The sequence below is a fragment of the Acyrthosiphon pisum genome, chromosome X (assembly GCF_005508785.2).
Source record: "Acyrthosiphon pisum isolate AL4f chromosome X, pea_aphid_22Mar2018_4r6ur, whole genome shotgun sequence".
NCBI classification, from domain to species: domain Eukaryota; kingdom Metazoa; phylum Arthropoda; class Insecta; order Hemiptera; family Aphididae; genus Acyrthosiphon; species Acyrthosiphon pisum.
This window is the reverse complement of record NC_042493.1, coordinates 15,275,925-15,302,373: the sequence shown is the minus strand read 5'-3', so window position 1 is coordinate 15,302,373 and position 26,449 is coordinate 15,275,925. Positions and strand designations below refer to the sequence as shown.

The following is a 26,449-nucleotide window of genomic DNA, read 5'->3' as shown; positions in this document are numbered from 1 at the left end:
GTTTCCACATTAGTTAAAATACTTTTCCACTAATTTACTACCTGAAACCTATTTATTAGGGTGGGGGGGAGCACCGAGTGCCTTAATAAGTAACTATGATAACAAAAACCTTACAAAAATCAGTCAGAAAAATTTTATCGTAAGCCAAATTCTTCTCATCTCGCTTCCAAATCCAAGAAAGAGGACACCAAAGGTACCTAGTGATTTTATCCATATAACAGTTACAGAGTCAACATTCTCAACTCCTCATGTACTTTTATTGTACCGGTATACCTATATTATACCGTAAAATACTTAAATGTACCATAGTTTACTTAATGAATAAAAAAGACAATTACAGATTGTAAATATTGTTTTATTTTTAATTTGAAAAAAAAGTAAGAATAAAAACATAATTCTTAAAATGATATGAAACGTAGGTAATACAGAACTATACTCATATCAACAATCTAGATTTTTCTTCTCACGGTCTTAAACCTTTTTAGATTTTATTATAATAAATATTTCAATAATGCAATCGGTGCCGACTATATACTAATTTATTATATTCACTAGACACTATAGATAATGCGATTCTTGTTGTTCTCTGTAATAATAATCATTTGGCCACTGCCCACTGTACATTCTGGTTTGCGTATTTTTGCAATATGTGGATGTAAGTTCATTTATATTATATACCTACATTTATTCAACATAACCACATTTATTTATAATAATTAATAACTGTACATGTTTGACCTTTTTATAATTAATAATCATATAATATAATTCAATATATATAATATACAATTGTTAATGGTTTCTAACATCCATAACATATATTGGTAAAAAAAAAACGGGAAAATAAAGATAATAAATTTAAGAAAATACCATAAAAAAATTAAAGTATGTAGGTATCATAAATAACTTTTCACGTAATATTTAGTCCAAAAATTTTCCAATTAATTTCCGCTTTCCGATATTAAGTTTAATATAACAATATTCCATCGGCGTATATAAAAAAGAATTTGTTTACTTATACTGTAAAATCTGTTTATACCAAAATAAAATGATGAAACCAGTAACGATAAACAACGACTAACGACTGATAGTTGAGTCTATAAACTCTAGGTTGCTCTTGGTTAACAATCCAAAAACCCAATTCATTGCAGAGCTTAATAGTTTTCAAAAATCACAAAATTAGAATAATATATTATGTGTAGATGACAAATAATATCAAGTACTAGCGTTACGTAATGTACGAGTAATTAATAAGACGAGAATGTGCGGTACATAGTTGCAGAATGCAGACTGACAGAAAATGTACAACTTTGCTTCGTTTGACAGTGCTCAATTGGGTTCCACTGAAGGAGCCAACAGCACCGATTGATTATTTTTCATGACATATTATGTTAAGACAATCGACATATATGTTAGCCAAAAATTTAATTTTGAAGAAAATCTCAAAATATATAATAATATATTACAAAAACATATAAAATATGTACCTATACTTGTAGTTATATATGATAAATAAAAACTAAAGAAGTATGCATAGTATGAAAAAAAAAACATGTATTATTTAATAAGAATTTTTATTTTATTTGAAACTAAAAAAAGAACTCGTAAATTTTCCAAAGAAACAAATTCTTTTTTTTTTTAAGGAACAGAACGAATTCGTTTTTTTTTTGAAAAAGAACAAGGAACGGAACGAATTCCTTTTTATGAGGAAATTGCCAAACACTGCTTATATATTATGTACAGACGTTTAGACGTAGGTAGTACGATTAATTTGAGATGGAATAGTAGAACATACTTACAATCGGTATAATAATATTATAGTGTAAATATGGTTAAAAATCTGGGGAAGGGGAGCTAGCAGTATTAAGTATTAACAGCCAACAGGTATTGACATAGTTTATTATTAAAAATATTAAGAAAAACCCTCCAATATTTCTATAATATTGGAGGGTTAGGCTTAGCGCCCCTCCTCAATTTTCGCCTATGGTCTCTTGACACTTCCATAATAATTTTAGATAACCAGCTATAAGTTTATAAAATTATCGGCACGTCCTATTTAAATTTTCAGTGACCAATTATATAACTATCGGTACGACGGTACCTGTGTAGATTGTAGGCTTTATAACGTTTACGTAAACATAAATTCAGTACACCTACACATGTATAAGATTAATATCTTCTGTATATCTGTATTAGTATTTTTTCGTTTCTATATTAACTAGAGTGTTTATTTATAATTTTCAAACATACATTATTTACGAATATATAACTGACAGACACATTATTTTGATATTTTAATTGTATAGGTATACAAACATCGAGTCAATAGTGCTAACCTTTATAGCATGAACAGTAAGTTATTAAGACGTACAATATTATGTAACAACTGTACATCTTTTTAAAAAACAAAATTATGCACACGATAGATGTTATTAAGAAAATCGACGGAGATGATTCATACAGACGTCGGTTGACCCGGCAAGTGTCCATGCACACTCTAAATGGCTTTAACGAACTCCGGCTGAACGTCAAACTCTGCGACGCGTCATTGATACTCGATAACGGAGACACATTCCCGATACATCGATCGGTGCTAAGTGGTTCAAGCGATTACTTTAGGTCAGTAACAAACGACCCACTCGATCCATTACTACACTAGACCTACTAGTCCTTAATTACAAGACAAGACCGTTCAAACAAAAAATTGTATAGTTCCTAATACTTGGCGACGTATTATAATAATAATATTTTATATAGGTAATCTGGACTTAAAACAATATGTCAATTTTATAGAAGGGTTAAACTTTACCTTTATAATATAATATTATTGCCTATGTACATTGTACAACTAATTCTAATAGATAATTTATAGTGTTTAAAACGATACGCTGTTGGTAGTAGACAACTATTGGAATATCTATATTAGTACCTACAATTTAATTGCAATAACTGTTATATAGCTAATTTATAATATTATATTATAATATGCCAACAACAGTGTTGAATTAATTTTGACTTAAAATTAAACAGACAATCCAAAATTTAGTTATTGTAATTTTTAATAAATAATATTCGTTCAGGAAAATAGTTTATTTTTTGCAATTATTGAATTATGATTTCATTATTTTTATTTTATTAAAACTATATAATACTCATGAATATCATTCATTATAAATATACGACACTTTATAATAAATAATAGTACTAAGTGATGATACGTAATTAATAACATAGGTATCTATTAGATTTATTTTATAATTTGTATAAAATATATTAAAGTAATTTTAAAAAATGTTACTTCTATTGAAATATTTCAGTTTTTGAGAGTTGTCCAAATTTGCATATCAAGGCTATCACATTACATTACCAAGGCTCTGTAACTTATACGATTCTTATATTAGTCACCTGTAGACTTAAATATTATTGCGTAAGTCTTAGAGATATTATACCTAGGTGTCTATACCCACTACTGCTAACATTCATATTTTAGATTCTATGCAGAGCCGTACAATGATGCATGTTTATTTTTTAAACTTTTTAAATTATTTTTTTGTCTTCTTACACTATAAGTAATCGAAATAATGCTTCAATTAATACTTCAGTGTCTAGTTCGATGGGAAAGTGAATCTAGTTGGTTAGGAGGCAAGGAGAACAACATTTAAAAGTCCCAGTTATTTTCAAAAGTACCGGGAAAAACAAAAAATGTAGAAAAACCGGAAATTTTACGCAAAATTGGTTTTCGACAAAATCGATTTTGATTTTTGTTGTAACTCTTAATCAAATGACTGTAGAAACATGAAATTTTCACTGGTTTTTCATATTAGTACTTTCTATATACGATAAAATGTTCAAAATATTTTCATTTGTTTTGAATTGTTAATGGACATTTTCAGTTTCAAACTTTTTTAGTTTTTTTTTTTTCTACAAATTCTATTTTTTGGATGAAAATACTTAAAAATTTAATACAAGGCTCCTACTATATCTAAATTGTTACAATGACATTTGAAAAATATTAAAAATCCTTAGTCACAGTTTTTTTTTTTTAAGCATTTAAAGTTCAAAAATTGACTAAATACGTTAAAATCACGAAAATTTGCAAATTATTTTGAGTTATAAATTCATAAAAATGTTTCTTTATAAATCTAAGATTTTAAAATGTAATACAATATTCTACATAAGTTTGTCTATCTTTATCAAAAAAAAAAAATGTCTATTGGAAAGTCAAATTGAATTTTTATGAGCCAACATTTTTACAACATTGGATATTCACTCGATTTCTCATGTAGCGATTTCCTTATTATTTTGTAATTAAAAAAAGAAATTACTGTAGATACATGAAAATTTCACTGAATGTTTATATTCTCATTTTCTATGCACCATAAAATGTATGTTTATTTTATCAATTCATATACTTGTTAAAATGTTGACTTGTTTTGAGCCATTTACGGAAATTTAAAATTTCAATTTCTTTAGTTTTTTTTTCCATGTAGTTATATCAATAAAATCCTTCTGATATATTGTTACAATAGCTGGTTAAAAATATTAAAAATACGTAAGTTTACAATTTTTTTTTATAAGCCTTTAAAGTTTGGTTTTTTTACAAAACTATTAAATTTTAAATTTAATAACTATTTTGTAGTTTCAAATTTATAAAATATTCAACTACTACAGCTAAGGATTGATAATTTAAAACAAGGTTCCACGTAAATAGGTTATATATATATTTTTTACTTTATTCACATTTCACAATAATATCATAAAATATACTTAGTAATATACTAATATCATAGGCTGTCGAACCGTTTTTATGCTCAAAATGATTTTTCTAATACAATGATATTATATCATTGAATTCAAATTTAAGACCTTCCATTACAGTGAGCCACTTGTAACCTACTGAGCAGAGTGACACCCAATCTTCTATCTTTTTAAAATGTTTTATTCTATGAATGTCAATTAAATGTTATTTGTTGGGCTTGATGTTATTTAAAAGCTTGAAAAATTAATACAAGGCTCGTAATAGATTTTTACAATAACATTTGAAAGTTATTAAAAATCCATGATAACAATTTTTGTTTTTAAAGCATTTAAATTTCGAATTTTGATAAAATTCGTAAAAATCACGAAAATTTGCAAACTATTTTGAGTTAGAAATGCCTAAAAATTTTTCTTTTTAGATCTAAGATTTTAAAATATAATACAAGATTCCTTACATTGAAATTCACCTTCATCAAAAAAAAATTTCTATAAGAAAGTCAAATTAAATTTTTATAATAGTTTGAAGTTAAAATTTTTGCAACATTGAATATTCACTTGATTTCTCATATAGCGATTCTCTTCTTTTTTTGTATCTAATTAAAAAACGAATAATCGTGGACACTTTAGATTTATATCATTTGTTTATTTTATCTAGTCCTATAATAAGTACTTGATAAAATGTTAAAAATATTTTGACTTGTTTTGAGCATTTTAGTAGCTTTTACGGACAATTTTAAATATAATTTTTTTAGTTTTTTTTTATAAATATCAATACAATTTTATTTATCGGGCCCATATCGTTAAAATGTAATACAAGAATCTTGATATATTGCTTAAATATAGCAGTTGAAAAATATTAAAAATACATAGGCACAATTCCTTTTTATAAGCATTTAAAGTTGTTTAAAAATGTATAAAATGTTCAACCTTTATAGCTAAGGATTGAAAACTTACAACTAGGTTCCACGTAAGTAATATATTCTATAACCAAAAAATCTGAAAAATATAAAAGCACCGTTTTATTTTATAGTTATTTTATGTTCAAAATTGGAGGTAATTACATATTAAATAACCAAGAAAAACGATTATTATAATATTATAGTTATTTTGTTGTTATTTTATATTATTAATTCAATTTATCGGCTACCGTATTAATAATAAGTATTAAGTAATAACAATATTAACATAATATAAAATATCCACACTGACAAACCGTTACCACTCAGAATCGTTTTTCGTATACAATGATATTATAATATTATCATTGAATTCAAATTTAATACCATCCATTATACAGTAAAGACACCTGTAACCTACTGTACAGCAGAGTGACATCCATTTACCCACCTTTTTTAAGCATACATAGCCTCCTCTAGTACCTACCTATTACTAACTATTACTTATACATTTAATTTGTATAACTGACCTATTTTCATTGTTGTTTCATACGTAACATTTAGGTTTCGTAGAATAATAAAATAAATACAATATAAGTGCAATTATTGTGTGGTTCAATTAATTATTTTAAGGTAATGATTAACTTAATAGTGTAATATTTTAAAGTTTAAACCGAGGTTTAAAGGTTTATTGTACTTGACATGTTTTTAGAATACTCTTCACCACTACGTTGCATGAAGGAGACTACACGAAAATAAACCTAAAATCTATTGAAAGTACTACGATGGAATTTATTTTGCAGTACATTTATATGAGACAAATTGATATAAACTATGAAAATGTAATGGATATTATGCGGACGGCTGACTATTTGTGCATAGACGGTTTGGTGCAACTCTGTCATGAATTTGTCGTCGAATGTTTAGGACCTGACAATTGTGTTTCTGTGTTGCAATTTGCTGAGTATGTATAAACCTACTAAAAAAAAAAATACCGCTATAATCCCATGGAATCACGTTACTATTTAGATTATTACCTACCAACAACATTCCTTTTAATAATAATAATAATCTGGCAGCTACTATTACTTTGGAGAGTTGACAAATGCGGCGTACAAATACATCGTCAAAGAATTTATGACCATTGCGGAACAAGGCGATGAGTTGATGAAACTCCGAAAGGAAGAATTCAGAATTATAATCGAAGATAATCAGTTAAATGTGAAACGGGAAGAGTGTGTTTGGGACGTGCTACTGAAATGGGTGGACATAGATCCTAAAAATAGGAAAAACGATTTGTTGTTTCTACTGCCCAAAGTCCGTTTTGGCCTTATGGACTCCAAATATTTCATCGAGAACGTAAATATAACATGTGTTAATACATACCAATCGTCCGGGAATACCCGTTTTTGCCAAAATAATATTGACTGTTTAACCACTAGCTGTGTCCGCCGGAAAATGTTTGGAAACTAATAATGATTTTATTTTTTAGAGAGTATAGAGTGTAGGTACTTTTTTTTAGAAGTAACTTCTAACTTACTGAATTAATTTTTTCCATGTTATGCAGTAACTTATGACTGAATTAATTTTACTGTCGCGTTAAGTAATTTTTTTTTCCTAATATAGATATAAAAGTTAAGAACCCGTAGGATTTACAATATATTTTGTTTTGTACATTTTTTATAAAAAAAAATTAACAATCAGAAAGTTCAATTAATTTTTTTATAAATTATAATGTTACCTATATTATGTATTCTTAATAGACACCTACTAAATTGTACTGTCCATTGTTTCCAACTATTTCTAAATTCTATAACAGGTAGTAATCAAAATAACATTCCTATGTCCTATACCTTACATAAATAGAAATTTATACAAAATATGTGAAACGAGTAAATAAGGTATAGGCATCCAGAGTCAGACTGGCCCGGACCGCTAGTCCGCGATTGCGGACGGGGCCCCGGCTTCTTTATGGTAATTGGGGGCCCCAGATTTTGTACCTATTATTATTATTATTTTTCGTTTAGAGTAAATAGAAATACGAAATAAAATTTTTTTTTTTTCAAATAAGAAAATTTATTTTTGTATCTTGAGAAGTTCTCAATAATTATTAAAATAATGGCATTATCATTCTACGAATTTAATAGCTGTCTATATACAAATATGTATCATTGATTATAAATAGTGTAAAATTGTTGTGGCTTTTAAGAGGACATCGCACCCGCATGTGATGTTTCCGCCTTACACACGTACGGCATAGCAATAGCACAGCAAAAACGTTTTGGCGAGGCAAAGAACCGAGAAGGTTACATTTATAACAAAGAAACAAAATTTTCACCGCTTATAAAGGAGAACTTTGGCTATGCAATATCGTTTTTATTTTTTTGATATCAATTATACGAAAAAAGTTCCTATTGTTTTAAAATCCATTTTTATTTGTGTTTTTCAAGTTCCAATAACGAAAAAATAAAAACGATATTGCACAGCAAAGTTCTTTTTTTATGTGGTGAAAATTCCGCTTTTCAGTTATGACTGTAGCGTTCTTAGTTCCTTCCCGCGCAAAACAGTTTTTTGCTATGTTGTATACATTTATAAGACGGTAAGAGTATGACTTGGTATTCGCATTATCACTGATTGTAACCAAGCCCGGATTAAAGGGGGCAGGGGGGCCATGGCCTCCGGGTCTCGATAGTAAGAATTTATTTAGTGGCCTCTGATTTATCCATTACTTTTTTCGTTATACTCTACACTGCATAAATCATCTAAAAAAAAATTGATGATTATTTAACGAGGAAAAAGATTGTAGATTATAATTTATAAATAAAGTAGAACATTATTCATTATTTATTGCTATATACCTTATATCTATCTATCGTGAAGTGACCGGCCAACGTCATATGAAAGTATATACCAAAAATGATGAAGAAATACCCTTTAAAGATTGAATATAACTTTTTTATTTTTTTTAGTTATGGGCAATTAACTTTTTTTTTTATTAAAACCATGCGTATCACAAATGCATTTGTTTAAGTAGGAATCTTCAAAACTTTTCAACATTTTGACGTAATTTTATTTTCATTTTAAAGCTTTTTAATCGTCCTATCAACTGACATACGCAATTAAACCAGAAATGTGCTAATTATTTTTATTAAATTAAAAATAGAGAAAAAAATTGGCAAAAATTAGTATTTTTCTAAAGGAAATTGTGCATTATTCCAAATAATTTATTATTAACTATGAGTTTTTGCTTTTGTATTATGACAACTAAAATTTACTGAATAGTATACAATAAAACGATTGACGACCAATTAACCGACTCAATCCTAGGAAAACTAAGTTGTGACGATTACCAGGATTAGCAGGTACTCTATAGGTATTATTGATTATTCAGTAGAATTCAGTAGAATAATACAAAAAACAAAAAACCCATACTAAGTAATAAATTATTTGAAATAATACACGATATTCTTTAAAAAATGCTAATTTTTGCCAACTTTTTTCTACATTTTTAATTTAATAAAAATAATTAGAACATTTCTATAGTTCGATTGCGTACGTCGGAGTGTTGATAGGACAATTAAATAGCTTTAAATAAAAAAGGTGGGTAAGTGGATGTCGCTCTGCTGTACAGTTGGTTACAAGTGGGTCACTGTATAATGGATAGTATTAAATTTGAATTCAATGATATAATATCACTGTATAAGAAAAACGAATCTATGCGGAGACAGTTTGTCAGTCTGGGTATTAGACATACTTATTATAGGTATACTTATAAGATATATCTATAGTATTAAAAAAAAATTATCTATAATAGGTATCAATAATAAATTCCAAATTAATCATATCACATATCCATTAGGTAACGCGTTATACATCAACAATAAACCGTGGTACTATCATAGATATATAATAGTATACTTTAGAAGTTTCAAGTACCCACAAATAATATTATACAATCACAACAAAATAACTAAAATAGTTATTCCAGGTTTTTTAATATGTAATTTCGTCCAAATTCGAACTTAAAATGACTATAAAAATAAACTGTGCTTATGTATTTCTTAGAATTATTGGTAACAGAATTAAATATTTACGTGGAATCTTGTTTTAAATTTTCAATTCTTAGATATAAAAGTAAAACATTTTATAAATTTTTAACTACAAAATAATTATTCAATTTTAAATTTGATAAATTTTGTCAACATTTAAACTTTAAATGCTTATAAAAAATAATTGTGCCTATGTATTTTTAATATTTTTCAACTGCTATTGTAACAATGTATCAGGAGCCTTGTATTAATTTTTTACACTTTTTTGGCCCAACAGATAAAATTGTATTGATATTTATAGAAAAAAAAACTAAAAAAATTGAAAACTTACAATGTCCGTAAACAGCTCAAAAAGAGTCAACTTATTTTCAAATTTTTATCGTGTATAGAAAATTCTAATATAAACATTCAGTGAAATTTTCAAGTATCTACAGTCATTCGTTTTTTAATTACAACAAAATAAGAAAATCGTTACGTAAGAAATCGAGTGAATATCAAATGTTGTAAAAATATGAATTTCAAACGCTCATAAAAATTTAATTTGAGTTTCTTATAGACACTTTTTTTTTTGATAAAGGTAGATTATCCTATAAGGAATCTTGTATTACACTTTAAAATCTTAGTTCTAAAAAGAAAAATTTTTATGAATTATAAACAAAATAATTAGGTAATTTTCGTGATTTTTCCATATTTTGTCAATTTTTGAACTTTAAATGATAATAAAAAAAAACTGTGACTAAGGATTTTTAATATTTTTCAAATGTTATTGTAACAATATAGTAGGAGCCTTGTATTAAATTTTCAAGTATTTTTACTCAACAAATAAAGTTTTATTGACATTCATAGAAATAAAAACTAATTAAATTGGAAACTGAAATTGTCCGTAAACAGCTCAAAACAAATCAAAATATTTTGAAAAATTTATCATGTATAGAAAACGGAAATATAAACAACCAGTGAAAATTTCATGTATTTACAGTCATTCGTTTTAAAGTCACACCAAAAACCAAAATCAATTTTCTCGAAAACAGATTTTGCGTAATAATTCCCGTTTTTCCTTAATTTTCTTTTGTTTTTCACGGCGCTTTTGAAAACTACTGGAAAATTTTTACTCTTGACCCCCCAAAGTACCAACTAGATTCACTTTCCTATCAGAAACGATACTGTTGAAGAAAATCCAAGCACTTTTACTGTCCTAAAAGGTGATGACAGACACAAAAATAAAAAAAAATAAAAAAACACACATCATTGTAAAATCAATACATTCATCGTTCCACTCAAAACCTAAAAAACTAATTAAATTGGAAACTGAAATTGTCCGTAAACAGCTCAAAACAAATCAAAATATTTTGAAAATGTTATCGTGTATAGAAAATGGAAATATAAACAACCATTGAAAATTTCATGTTTCTACGGTCATTTGTTTTAAAGTTACACCAAAAACCAAATTCAATTTTGCGTAAAAATTCCCGTTTTTTCTTAATTTTTCTTTTGTTTTTCACGGTGCTTTTGAAAATTACTGGGAATTTTAAATTTTGACCTCCCCAATGCACCAACGATATTCACTTTCCAATCGAACAAGATACTGAAGTTGATAATCGAAGCATTATTTCAACTACTTATCGTGTACACAGACACAAAAAAAAAAAAATTTGGCCCCTTGGCCTCTAAATGTCTTAATCCAGGCTTGATTGTAACTGAATTATCATATATTTTGATATTAAGTATTGTACTCGTGCACAATTTGACACAATTTGAATCTGTGTTTTTCTTTATAATGTTTGATGTCACAGGTTTTGTAACCAGTGTAGGGGCTACGCCCCAGTGGCGTAATTTGGGAGTTGGATACCTGGATAGGTGGGATATCCCCTGTCTGGTAATAAAAACAGTCCGATGGGTCTTTTGTAGTAAATTTACTTTGAGTCTGTAGAAAATGTCTTAGTATTTGAGAATATACTCAATATAAATTCTATATTGAAAACAAAGTAAAACCAGTTAATATATCGAATGATTGAATGTTAGTTAGGTACGTATTTTTTTCAGGACTAAATAAAACATTTTCTATTTGCCTGTTGGGGGGCCTTTTTTTCCGACTGGGCCTTTTCGAGCCAGTCCGATACTGTAGGCACCTATGTGTGTAGTACATATTTTATTGAGTTTTGTTTAGTTTGGATAAAGCATATAAAGCGTAATACTACATTTTCCCATAGTAACCTATAATTGAAAAATTTCCTTATTTTTACTATATAGGTACCTCTGGTACCTACATATATTTGTTTTATAATATCGGTGGAGTTATATATTTATGTAGTATGTGTATTTTTACATGGATAAAGATTACATTTATTTTAACAGGCTGAACAATTTACTAGTACAATTTATGTTATAAATCTCACCTTAAAATCAACTACCTAAAAAAAATAGAATTTAGGAGGAATTAAGGACCATTCCCGATCGTCCGGCAGTACTAATAGGTATCTAAGGTGTATTAATTATCATGTGGCGATGTGTTTATAACATCATTGCAGGTCAAGGACCACCATTACATACAAAACCGAGACGATTGCAGGCCTTACATAATTGAGACCTTGAAGTTCATGTATGATCTACAGCTGACGTCGAGCATGACTGATTCCATAGCGCCGACGCTCGCGCGTCCCAGGTACCCGTTCGAAGTATTGTTCGCCATCGGTGGATGGAGCGGTGGCAGCCCGACCGCAATTATTGAAACGTACGACACGAAATCTGACCGGTGGACGAGGATATTCCAAGAGGACACGCACGGGCCGAGAGCGTATCATGGTACGATCGTCATGGGACCGTACATCTACGTAATTGGAGGCTTTGACGGGTTGGAGTATTTCAACTCTTGTAGAAAGTTCAACACAGAGACGAAAACTTGGGAGGAAGTAGCGCCGATGAACTGTAAGAGGTACGGTAACGTTATTGTATAATGAGATAGTGTCAGTCATTTTTGTGTATACCTGCAGCAAACGAGTACGTCTGCGCCACGTTAAAATTTAGCGAGTCGAGGTGACAATATCTCTTATCATAGTGTATTAGTGTCTATCGATAGTATAGATATTTGTCCTGCAGTGGTTGTAGACTTTTAGTGATGACAATATTATTAACAGTGGGCGGCTATTACAGACGGAGCAAACTTCAACGGTACTGTGTCACTCAATTTCCGTATTTTGTGGCTCCGACTATGCTATAGTATCGTTTTTTGAATAATTTATATCTGTGTTTGTAATACTATTATGATTATTTAATTTTTTTAAATTTTAATATGAAATTATATAAAACTGTAAAAAGTTTTGCATCGAGAAGAACTGCATTTTGAGAGGTGAAAAGCCCACTAACTACTAAGTGCGTGCTTACCGCTTACGGTGTTACGGTATTCCGGAAATTATAGCACATAATATAAACATAAAGAAGGACTTATATTTGACGCCTCATTTTCCGTTTTAACTTATTTTTGTCGATATAAAAATATTTTTAATATTTTAGATTCTGAGCGGAGCGATGAATTTACAATGATGTGTGTTTTTTTATTATATAATTTTTAGTGTCTGTGTACACGATACGCAATCTAAATAATGCTTTGATGTATACAGGATAAAAATAAAATAAACACCATTGTAATACACGTGCGTTACCCCAGCACTCCTCATACGATTTTCATATTTGTTTGTGCTAATATTTAGTATGCAATTAGTATGAATTAGTATGACCATTTTTCAAATATTGACCAAATGTATCAAATTTTAAATTTTAAACGATTTTGTAGTTAAAAATGTATAAAATGTTCAACTTTTATATAGCTATAAGGATTGAATATTTTTTAAACAACGTTCCGCGAAGATAGTTTAATAAATTACATTAATCACTATATCATATCAAAATAATATTTTACTTAGTAATAATATCATAGGTTGACTGACCGTCTTCTTCTAAAATAATTTTTCATAATATACAATGATATTATAATATCATTGGATTCAAATTTATCACTATCAATTACAGCGACCCACTTACTAATACTTATTGTGCAACAGAACGACACCTACTTTCCCATTTTTTTTTCTTTTATATTAAAGTACATATTTTATAACTATATAAAAAAAATGGGTGCTACAATAAATAAGATATTATGAATGTTTATAATATTATTGTTGATTATAATTAACCGACGTAGATGTTATGTCAGCGTTGCATTGTTAAACGGCATTATTTACGCAATGGGTGGATTCGACGGCCATCACCGGCTAGGCTCCGCAGAAAAGTATGATTTCGAACGAAACCAGTGGACAATGATAGCACCGATGACTTCTCAGAGGAGTGACGCCTGTGCAGCCGTGTTGAATGGTAAGTACCTATAATGTCCCAAATATGAAAAATCTATCTTCATCGCATGTTGTTGGAAGCTGTATTTTTTATAAATATACATATTTTATAGCTAATATAATATTTTAATATTTAAGGGGAATTAAATCTTGGCCAAAAAAAAAAGTCATACATTCAATATGTAAAATGGTTAATAATTATGTTAATTATTAGCTGTGGCCTAAAATATCTCGCTAATTAAAGCGACTCTATGTAGAACACTATCTTCTTTATTTTTAACAACGCTACGGTACACACAATGTAGCGAAATACCTATACTATAGCGCACTAAAAATGTAGTGTAAAGGTAGAAAAATTTTCATTTATTTCTATACCTATACAGCTATACAACCTATTTGATGATAATTAAATTATTTAAAATAATATGGCTTGTGCTTAAATAAATAAATTAAATTTTGATAATATAACTCCACTTACGCAACGCTGGATAATTCAAGTATACACTCATGATAACTATATCTGCTAAACACCGATTTTTGTGAATAAAATCAAATATATTATTATAAACTGTAAAGTAAAAATTAGTTTCCTATTTAGTTTAGAAAAACTAGTAAGATAACAATAATAATAAAGATAAGAGTATAAATATTATAAAATATAGGAATGATGATATTATAATTTAGGTATTGCATTTTTTTTCGGAATTTTCACTTTTTACTTTTTTTTTTTAGCTATTACAGTTCCCTTGGTGTTAAGCCTATACAGAGAGTTGTAACTACTACATTACACTATATAATATAATATATTATATTGCCTAGTGTCTACTATCCAATAATAATAATTATATACCTAGCTAACCTACGTCATAATCGTCACACAATTACAATTATATAACATAATCGCACAGGCAAAATATACATTACCGGTGGGTTCAACGGACAAGAGTGTATGAACACGGCCGAGACTTATAATGTGGAAACCAACGAGTGGACGCTAATACCGGCCATGCAGACCAGACGCAGCGGCGTTTCTTGCATAACGTATCACAACTGTCTATACGTGATCGGTGGTTTCAACGGGCTGGTGAGAATGAACAGCGGCGAAAAGTTCGACCCGACTACGAACCACTGGTCGACGGTGGTGGACATGTGCAATCCCCGGAGTAACTTTGCGGTCGAGGTGCTGGACGACATGATATTTGTGGCTGGTGGTTTCAACGGGGTAACCACCATAGCGCAGGTGGAGTGTTACAACGACCGCACGGACGAATGGTGAGAACTAGATAGATGGTATGAATGGATGAGATGAATGGTTGTGATGGATTAAACTAATAGGCGAATACGATTTTTTCTCTAGAAAGCAAGGGTTGAAACTGATTTTTAGAAACTAAACCAAAATTATGAGAATTTAAAAAACCATTCTCAAAACCGAAACCGTAATTAATATTTGAAACGATTTCGAGCCCTTCAGTAGACTGTATACATACGATTAGGTAGTCATTACAAAAACTAATATAACAATGATACATAAATTATTAATATATATAATGAGCTAAGTGTAACACATTGAATAATAATTATTAGTTATTAATGTAAGCATAACATTGTAAATAAAGTATAAGTACCTTTATCTATATAGTGGGTAGGTATATGTAATAAAGTAATAAATGTCTATATTAGAGTTGATTTTTCAGCATTTCACCGTCTTGTTTTGTGAAAATTCACTTCTTGTAAATTATTTATAAGCCATTTTATCGACTTCAATATTTGTAATTGTAAAAATAGGGAGTCAGCTATAAAATATTTTCATACATCTATAAAAATACACATTTTCATAAAATATCTATTGACACAATATCTCGTAAATCATAATACAAACTTACATATTATTTAATTTTATATAATATTAATACGATTCACGCATTCTCTGTTATAAGACAACTATTAGTTATTACAGTAGGTACTACACTACTACCTAAATCTAATACCTATACTATATAATATTATCATATAAGTGTCAACGTTTATATAAGACTTAAGCTGCTATATATATGCTAAGCTTACTAGTAATTGCGTCAAAAATGTATGAGTGGTTAAAATGTCATGTTCTCCCAACCAATCTAATATAAAACACTATGGGCTATCTTAATTTTTTCTTCCCCGAAAAATTACCATAACCGTTGTTTAATTATTCATACAATGAGTATTCTATGATAGACGATTATTTTGATAACTTGTGGAGAACCCAAACTCAAAACTCACTCAATAAAAGCGTAAGAGTCTATATTCTTTGTCAATACGCTTGATCTTCAAATTTTTAAAAAAATACATAATATTATGTCGTTTTTTAAGCTTCCCGATCATAAGTTTCCCAAGTATGTTATAGCTTTGACTTTAACATACCCCATATGGAACTAAATAACGGGCATAGTTTTTCTAGAGCATTTAATTTAACGTCTCATCATTTTTGTATAGGAATATAGGATATAGGTACATAAAACGTAATGTATAATAAGTACAACAGTAGTTCAGACCGCATAATTTTTTTGGTTTTTTATTCAACAAATAAAAACATACAAAGAAGATCAGTGGTTTCCGCTTAAATGGTCATCCCAAACACTATCAATATCGGTATATTTAATTTTTTTATTTCTTACCTAATATTACGAAGGTTCGAGGCAAAAAGCATGCAAGTGTACAGGTCGGCGCTGTCGGCGTGCGTCATGAGAGATTTACCAAACGTCGAATATTACATGCCTCTGGACCGAGATAGACTGGAAGAAGGCCGGAAAAACATCGTGAGGAACAACCGACCGAACAATAGCAATGATTCACAACGCGTCGACAACGAATCCGTCAACACGGTCGCCACTCAAGTGGACAACAACCGAGCCGTTCAGGTTAACGACGACGAAGACGACGTGATAATACTCGACTGATAGATTGCTAGCAGAAAATATGACTGAGCAATGTTCAAAATTTTTTATGTAATCGTGCTGGTTGACGAGGTATCAAATATATTTTAAAACTATAATATGGTTTATTTAACGATCAACCAAATAATGAGAATGTGGGTGGTTTCTGTGACTAATATTAATTATAGGTACATTTAATTCTGCACTGAACAATGTATTATCATTACTTATAATGTTTTATAGTTACCCATATATTATTATTATTAAAGTGTAAGTATTTTGTTTTTCAATAATCAACCATACCTATTTTATAGCCAATACTTTATAGCTTATACTATTGAACTGATTCATATTGTGGTGATTTTATACGAGAAACTACACAGAGCACGCTTGATGCTTAAGATGCCTTACCTTAAAATGAAAAGAAAAAGAAAAAAAGCTTACCTTCTAATATCAAAATAATACATAATATCTAATATCAAGAGATTAAATTGGCCACAGATAAACAATCATGGATCAATATATCACGAATTTTCATTTTGCTACCTAAATAATATAGTCTTTCGAACTTATTGTATGTTTTTGTTTTTTGATGAACAAGTAGCTGGGTTAAATAAAAATTCCATTTGGAATATACCTAAGGTATTAAGAAATCTAAATCAAGGATTTTGCTCATTAGAGCATATTTACGTATGCATTATAAATTATCATCTAGATTTTTGGTGCTTTATCAAAAAAAAAAACAATTGTTCTTAAAAATGTAATCCTAAAATATAAATTCCTATATTATAAATGTATATTATTAATATACCGGCTCTATTAGATAGTGTGCGCTTTTAAGTGCTATCAGATTTGCGCTTCTTACTACGGTAACAACTATCTTTATAATATATTGACTTACTACATATATTTTTTTGTAAAGATCGCATATTGTTAACATTGTATGGATTAATAAATTATACATAATTAAAATAATTTATATTGAATAAAATAAAACAAACATTTCTAAATAAACAAATTTTTTATAAGTAGGTGCACTTTACGGATTATATTTTGTGATTTTTTGGAGCACGCCAAAGCAGGATACCTTATAAAACAAGATAAAAATTACTTATAAATTATAATCTAATATTAGCTATACCTAGCGATAGTGATATTAAAATACATGCAGTTAAAAATTCCAAGGAGACAATGGGCCCCTTTCCCCCTCCCTTGTGGGCGCCCTTGCATATCTTATTATCTGCCATATATATTTGTCCGTGTTAGGGTGATTATTATAAGTCCCTAACCACTAACCATAGTAATAACTAATAAGTATAGGTATGGCATTACTAGAATAGAATTATCTCGAAAAGAAACGTTACAACCGGTTTCTTTTAAGTCGTACATTTTTCTAAATAATTTATGATAAATAGTTTATATCTAACGAATAGTTTAATAGTTATCTACCTGGCTACCTATAATAACTATGTAAATATAAAGTTGGGTTCCTTCTGAATTTTTCACGGATGGAGTTAGCTAATTTTCTAAACACATATAAGTGGGGTCTCCGTTACAGAATATATTGATATATATATAAGATGTTTAAATAAGTATTTATAGGGCCAATGAGGGGCCCCGACTCCATGCACCCCCCCCCCCCCCCCGGTAATACGCCACTGTAGCTAGCATGTATAATTTAATTTAATGATTAAACAAATAGCTAACTATCAACAATTGTTATAATTTATGTGAATTATTATATTGTTTTTGTTAATAATAGTAACCATGACAACAAAAATCTTACGGAAAATCGGTAAAAAGTCAAAATATGTGTACACAGCCTAAAAACATATATATGTTGAAAAAACAAAAAAATTAATATATTCATGGTTTTTTTTCATTTTCAAAAGTTATTTGATTGTGTGACATGCCTTGCAGTTATTAATTATCATACTAATTAAATAATAATAAATAATATTATAATTTAGTGTAATATAATATGTTATGTTTAGTCTAACGTTTTGACCGTAATGGCCATCGCTCATCTTTCGGATATAGTTTGCTATAACGACTAGCGTGAGTAAACGTAAGTGGTATATGGGTCAAAACACTAGACTAAACAAAACGAGCACGTAATTTAGGATATCGGTGCCTACTAAAATCCAATTGGACCCCATTGGACAAGGTATAGGCACTACGCAATATAAATCTTAGTTTTTACTATACCTAATAGGTATACTAATGTTCTACAAACTATAAATGAATCCCCTTCTATAATAAGGCGTTTACATTGTTAAATTTATCATGATATTATTAATGTATGTGATAAATTAAGCCTTTGTTTATTTAAAGTTTTTTACATTTGAATATATTGAGATTTTGCAGTATTTAATGATAATAATAAGTAGAGATATCAGTACACCAATACATTTGTATTTACATGATAGTATTCAATTTTCCTCCTAAACACAATGACTGTTCAATGTTCAATTGCATTTAAAGTGACTGTTATGAGAAATAATTTGTCTGCTATAATGAGTGTCCTTGAAATAAAAAGCAATGACACATAAATGATCAATATTTGTCTAGAAACTGGTGCTTGTTGTTGTTTTTAAAAAATACACGGAAATCTCAAATAGCTCCATTTACGGTAACTTCGATTGATGTTCGATTTTTAATCCATGCTCATTAAATATTTTAACTGTTCTTACTCATATAAAAGTATTTTCTGATAAATAAAGTCACATAATGTCATAAAAATTATCAATCGAATAAATAAATCTCCAAGTTACACTGATGACGGTAATAATATTATTTGATATTTATTATTCACGTATATTATATTGATATTAACGTAAAAAACAATATTATTAAAGAACTTACCTACCGTCCATAGAACTATTATAATTTATAACTCAGTTTTAAACAGTTTTTTAAAATATAATTGTAACGTTTATTTTCTTTATTGGCTGTTATTATGTTTGAGTAATTGATTAAATATGTTATTATAGGTTATAGTTACGAGAATAAGGTCATACAATAAAATGTTTACGTACAAGATTTAATTGCATATTAAAATAATATTATTTAATATTATGGAAATGAGACTAATTAATTTCTTGTTTTAACTGTGTACCTATTCAATTTTTACATCTAAACCACACACACATTTTTGGATTATTATCGAAAAAAACATTAGCATTATTTTATATTAACTAACTTAGTAACTTATAATGTTATAATACTACAAAATATGTAAGCCAATATTGTTATTAAAATGTATTTATCCATGTTCATACTCGATGTATTCGATAAAAAATAAAGATTAATAAATAATGATGAGGCGATCGTGGCTGGCGGTCGATGTACCAAATGTCTAAATAATATTATATGCATATATAATACTCAATACAGATTTAAATTATATTATTAAACTACACTGCATGTTCAAACATCTATAGGTACCTAGCATTATTACAGCCGTCGGGTGTACCTCGTTAATTCGATTGAACAATTCGTGTGGTGTTCAATTAAGTTATATCCGAATCAAAATCGTTGTTTTTGTAGTATGATTATATATTTACATAAAAGTTATAGTCTTTCGTATTTTCTCTTGTATAAAATTATCGTATTATGAAAAATTCAAAACGTACCTATAAGTGATCAGTTATGTAATTAGTAGTGTCAGCGTATAGACGTATAGATACATCTCCTCAACTGGCCCTTTCGTGTCTTTGAAATCTGAACAATATTTTAAATCATCAGTCATCATACATATAATTAACCTGATGCATTAAACTATTATTGTTATTGCCTAGTGTTACCATTTGTGTGGTTTTAAGTTTAAAAAAAGCCCTCTAAACGAAGTTTAATAAAAACTAAATTTAGCAGTCTAACCGAAATTTCTTTAAAATGGTTTGACAATTAGGTATTAGGCCTCATTTCCATATTTCTAAAAGACTAAATTTGTTAACTTATTGTATATAATTATTTTAAAAGTGAAATTATTAATTTCCATTAAGTATTCAAAATATGCGTTTAGTATAAGTTTTTAAGTTTAAGGAATGGTGGTAGGTGGTAGGTATAGAGGTTATAGAGGTGAACTCTTTATTATGTATATAAACATTATATATTACATATATTATATACCCTATCTACTATCACTATGAATATAAAATTATAATATCCACCCCCAATTCCATCGTGACAGAAAAGAATATAGATATATGCTGTTACTCAGTGGCTATATATTTTTGTTCCGTGATTTTGTTTCCACATATTATATTTCAGAATGCCTCGTGGATATTATTCCCAGAAATGTAGAACGTCCATTATAATAATATACATTACTGTTCTCTACTGGCAACTTATTTCAATACAGTACATTTTTTTGATGTTTTTCAGCTTTACAGCTTTGTAGTGAATTAACGATTGGAGATAAAGTTCTGAAAATCTTCACTGCACTTCTCCTAACCAATTTAAATCTAACAAGACCCCAAACAACATTAGAAACACTGTTTTTTTTTTAGAATTACATAATAACATTACAACCGCAATGTTACAGTATAACATAGATTCGTAGATTGTAATACCTAGCTACTGAAGAATTGTGTTCATCGTCACTTAATAGATCGTCCCTGAAATATATAATACCTATATATTATATATAAATTATATACATTTATATACATTATACATGTACTTATAGAAATATCTAGACCTTGGATAATAATCACGGTCTTTAGCAAGCTATCAACATTTAAAAGTTTTTCTTAATAATATTTTTATAGATGAAATAGATATTATGACATTTATTATAATATAAGGGGCAAAAATAAATTGATTTCGTAATAAAAATCTCGAAACTTGCACTCCGTCGTTTTTTAAACGACAAAACTTCAAAATAATATTACAATAATGCAGTAATTACAAGCTATTACCAATATACTTATGTCCATATGCGCATAGTCAATTTATGTATCACGTAAGGCATAGTTTAATATGCCTTATGTGACACATACTTGACTATGAAGTATGCATACGGGCATTACTCGTTTAATATATTTTTACAGATTAAATTATGTTATTTATTCCTCTAGAAATAAATCAAAACCCTACCTAACCAGAAACAAGTTTCGCTGAGACGTTGAATACATAATAATATGTTGTCTATATTACTGACATAATGTATATAATTATAATAATTATATCCCTATTATTTCAAAGTAAATTATATTCAGCAAATAATTATTGCTTTGTCGAAATAATGCATAAACATTGGTGAAGTAAGTAAATACAAAGTATTACAGTTGTGTTATGTACATAATGCGCATTGTACACACAATAAATACTATGTATATATATTGTAGGTACTAGGTACAGTATATGTGCACAAACTCTACGGCTCACCAAAACGATTCAAGGGCTGAACTACACATTTTAATCGCCGCGGTGAATAGTAATTAGTGACTCGTTAGTCTTTATATGGTAGGTATAATAACCATGAGGTAGGTAGCTGAAATTATTAGTAGGTACGTAAGTGATAATCCGTATTTATAATACATTTATACCATATGTTAAATCGGTACAATAAAAGACTTGGACACTTGGTTTTTAAGAGATAATAGTGACTGCAGTTGGCCGAATGATTTTTATTGTGTAATAGGTACCTAACATCACCTCTTATACAATAAGATCAGAAGTATACAAAGGATGGTCAAATTTTAACAGCGCGTGAAAATAATTTTATTTCAACATTAAATTATTAATTTAATAAAAAATAAAAGTTAAAAATAATTTTTTTAATATTTCTAAAATATAAATAATATAATTACTACCTAGTTATACAATTTTGAAAGTTAAAACTCACTTCCAAACATATTTTCTACTTTAAAATAATGTCTCATTCCATACTTTTAATATTAGCATCAACATACAGTAGGTACCTATTATGAAAGTTTATTTTCTAACAAATATTACATAAAAAATATATAATTAATAGGTTAGTTTAAATTAAAAAGAAAATAATATAAAAATGTGTGAAGGTTCTGTCCCTCGACTACCTCCTCATGGTAATATCATTGTATAAATACTAAGTTATTCTACAAACCATATAATATCATATTTGCTTATTATATAGCTTAGTATGTAAAAATGTCCTTAAATCTATGTTATGATTTTATCCAGTAGCTCCGCTCTTAAAGCTAGAGGCCAAAAGTTAGGACTCCGAAAAATTTTGCATATTATATCCAGCCTATGGGGGGGGGGTTGATCCCCTTTATCACCCCCCACAGTAAATACGCCACTGAATGAATCACATGACTCATTAGTCATTATATTAACTATTATTTTAACTGGACTGATTAATAACTTATTAATTTACATTACATATAATATAATAATATGCATTCATTTAAGTATAAAAACTTAATAATAATATGATAAGTTATTATAATAAAGCTGTAAAAATAAACTAATATAATATTACCTATAAGTACCGAAAAGTAGGAATTAAGAGGATGTCAGCAGACTTTACCTTCGTTTTTGTGTAAATTTGCTTTTAAATGTATTCAAATGTAATTCTAAATGCACTTATAAATTGTAATATTTGACATAGGTACTCAAAACTTGTACACAAATAAGTATTTTAAAGGATATTGTAAATAAAAATATAAAGTAAATATTAATTATTTGCACATATAATTATATCTACAATAATATCGCGAACTCGGGCACATAATAATATAATAATATTATATAATAAATACCAACGAACTGCAACTGACGAATATGTCTAACGTTAATTTATTGAGAGTAAAATTTATTGGATTTCTTCGATTTGATATTTACAGATCTTTGTAAAATAAAGAACATTTTTATTTATAATCAACATGCGTCATAATAAAATGTAAAGGTATTAGGTACGGTATATAAACATAAGGTACCTACAAAAATAATTAAATATTTTTATTATTATATATGTCTTATATATTTATCCGTGTGACTGTGTATATGTTACAGATTTGCTGTTAGGCGTCAATGATGAACACCAGTCATTAATATTACGGCGTTGTCAAATAGGGAAACGTAAATTTTACAATTACACAGAATGCTGACGGCAGAGACATCATAGGTCTACGGAACGCAACAGATTCGTGCCACTCCAGACGTCTGCTGAAAAATAATTTTGAGATCAAGAAAATTGTCCTTGCATGTGATTGCCGTTACCTTCTAATACGACCGATCAGAAACATAATTTTATATTATATATTTTACTTTATTGAGCACCCGATACGTTTCCATATAAGCCAATTAAACTGCATACACAAAAATACATAAAAAAAAACCAATTAACATCAGTTAATATTTAAATAAATACATAAAAGATGAAAAAAAATACTGAAAACTCTTTGTATATTAAACTGATAGAGCAATAAAATATAGATTAAAAAACACAATATAGACAATAGACATAAAATAATAAAACAGTAGAAGTTACCTACTACTTCATCAATACGACTGTGAATTGAAGGAAATAATAAATATTAAATAGTGTATAAAAGTACCATTGTAGTAAATATACTGACATGGACAGTCCCTACTCCTTATCAATATTTCTCAGGGACACCACTTCTAATGGCTATGATTTTAAAATTATATATAGGTACGTTTATGGCACGGATTATTATAATATAATAAATAAGTCAAAATATGTAAATACTAAAATATTTATATTGTTATTTGTATCAAAATATTTACATATTAAAAAACAAGAATTATTTAACATTAAGTTTTTATTTAACCTTCCTTTTAGATTTTGAGTGGACCGATGAATGTACTCATTATACAATGATACGAATGTGTTTTTTTTTTTTGGTTATCGACTTTGGATGATGGACAGAAAAAATGCTGTGGTTGTATTCAACAGCATCTTTTCTGAGTGAAAATTGAATCTAGTTGGTACTTTAGAGGTTCAACATTTAAAAACACTCAATAGTTTTCAAGCGTCAAGAAAAAAAAACTAAATTAAGGAAAAACTAAGATTTTTACACAAAAACAGTTTTTAAAAAAACATTTTTTTTTTTTAGTGTACCCAACTAAAAAAATAACCGTAGACACATGACATTTTTATTGAATGTTTAGGTATATAAGCAATTTCTATGCACCATATCTTTTTGAGCTTTTTATAAGCATAACAATTTTTTATTTTTTTTTTTTTGTGTCTGCTTCCACTTTTTGGTGCAGTAAAACTGCTTTGATTTTCTTCTACTGTATTTTGTTTGATAGGAAAGTGAATCTGGCTAGTGCATTTGGGAGGTCAAAATTTAAAATACCAAATAGTTTTAAAAAACACCGGGAAAAACTACATAAAAATTAAGAGAAAACGGGAATTTTTACGCAAAATCGGTTTTCGATAAAATCGATTTTGTTTTTTGGTGTAACTCTAAAACAAATTACTGTATAGACATAACATTTTCACTGGTTGTTGATATTAGCATTCTCTATACACCATAAATCTTTCAAAATATATTGATTTGTTTTGAACTGCAGTTTAGGGACATTTTCAGTTTCCAATTTTATTAAGCTTTTTTTATGAATGTCAATAAAACTTTATTTGTTGGGTAAAAAAGCTAATTGCGCCTAAGTTTGTCTATCTTTATCAAAAAAAAATGCAGTCTACAAGCAAATCAAAGTACATTTTTATGAGCCTTTGTATTTCATATTTTTACAAGATTGGATATTCACTAGATTTCGTATGTTGCGATTTTGTTGTGATTCAAAAATGAATAAATGTAGATACATGGAAACTTCACTGAATGTTTATATTTTCATTTTCTATACACCATAGTATTTTAAAAATATTTTGACTCTTTTTGAGCTGTTTACGGACATTGTCAGTTTTCAATTTTTTTAGTTTTTTTCCTATAATAGTTAATAATATTTTATTTGTTGGGTAAAAAACAGTGAAAAATTAATATAAGGCTCCTGATATATTATATTTAAATACTTCAATAGCAAATAACAATATTAAAAATTCATATGCACAATTGTTTTTATAAGCATTATAAAATTCATCATATAAAGCTCGAATTTTGATTATCAAATTTAATATTTAATAATCATTTTCAATTTTGTATTTAAAAATGTATAAAATGTTTAACTTTTATGGCTAAGGATTGAAACTTCTAAACAATGATTCACGTACCTAAATAGGTTATATATATAAGCTACTTTAAATAATATCGTCAAATATACTTTGCCACTTAGGCACTTATTAGGTAGTAATATCATAGGCTTACTGACTGTGTTCGCTCAGAATCGTTTTTCTTATACAATGATAATATTATATCATCGAATTCAAATTTAACATCATCCGTTACAGTGACCCACTTGGAACTTACAGTACGGCAGAGTGACACTCACTTGCCCATCTTTTTTTAACGATTGCCTATAAAAAAATGTTCAGTAGGTCAAAAAACTTGAAAATGAAATACAACGTTCCT

At 28.3% G+C, this 26,449-nt stretch overlaps 1 protein-coding gene across 3 annotated transcripts; it reads left to right on the top strand.

Annotated features, from left to right (window-relative positions):
- Positions 1 to 1,574: 1,574 nt before the first annotated feature.
- On the top strand, positions 1,575 to 24,299 carry LOC100165373 (kelch-like protein 10). Of its 3 annotated transcripts, XM_016806633.2 has the most exons (9): positions 1,575 to 2,352; positions 2,427 to 2,619; positions 6,367 to 6,618; positions 6,734 to 7,013; positions 12,232 to 12,635; positions 13,902 to 14,071; positions 14,958 to 15,321; positions 16,721 to 17,057; positions 23,967 to 24,299. In XM_016806633.2, exons 1-8 carry the CDS (start codon positions 2,346 to 2,348, stop codon positions 16,986 to 16,988), a joined length of 1,938 nt encoding a protein of 645 aa, XP_016662122.1. In that variant the 5' UTR covers positions 1,575 to 2,345; the 3' UTR covers positions 16,989 to 17,057; positions 23,967 to 24,299. The 3 variants fall into 3 exon arrangements, with proteins under 3 accessions (XP_016662122.1, XP_029341825.1, XP_029341826.1); XM_029485965.1 differs by lacking the exon at positions 1,575 to 2,352 and having other exon boundaries at positions 2,359 to 2,619; XM_029485966.1 differs by lacking the exons at positions 1,575 to 2,352; positions 23,967 to 24,299 and having other exon boundaries at positions 2,359 to 2,619; positions 16,721 to 17,083.
- Positions 24,300 to 26,449: the final 2,150 nt, after the last annotated feature.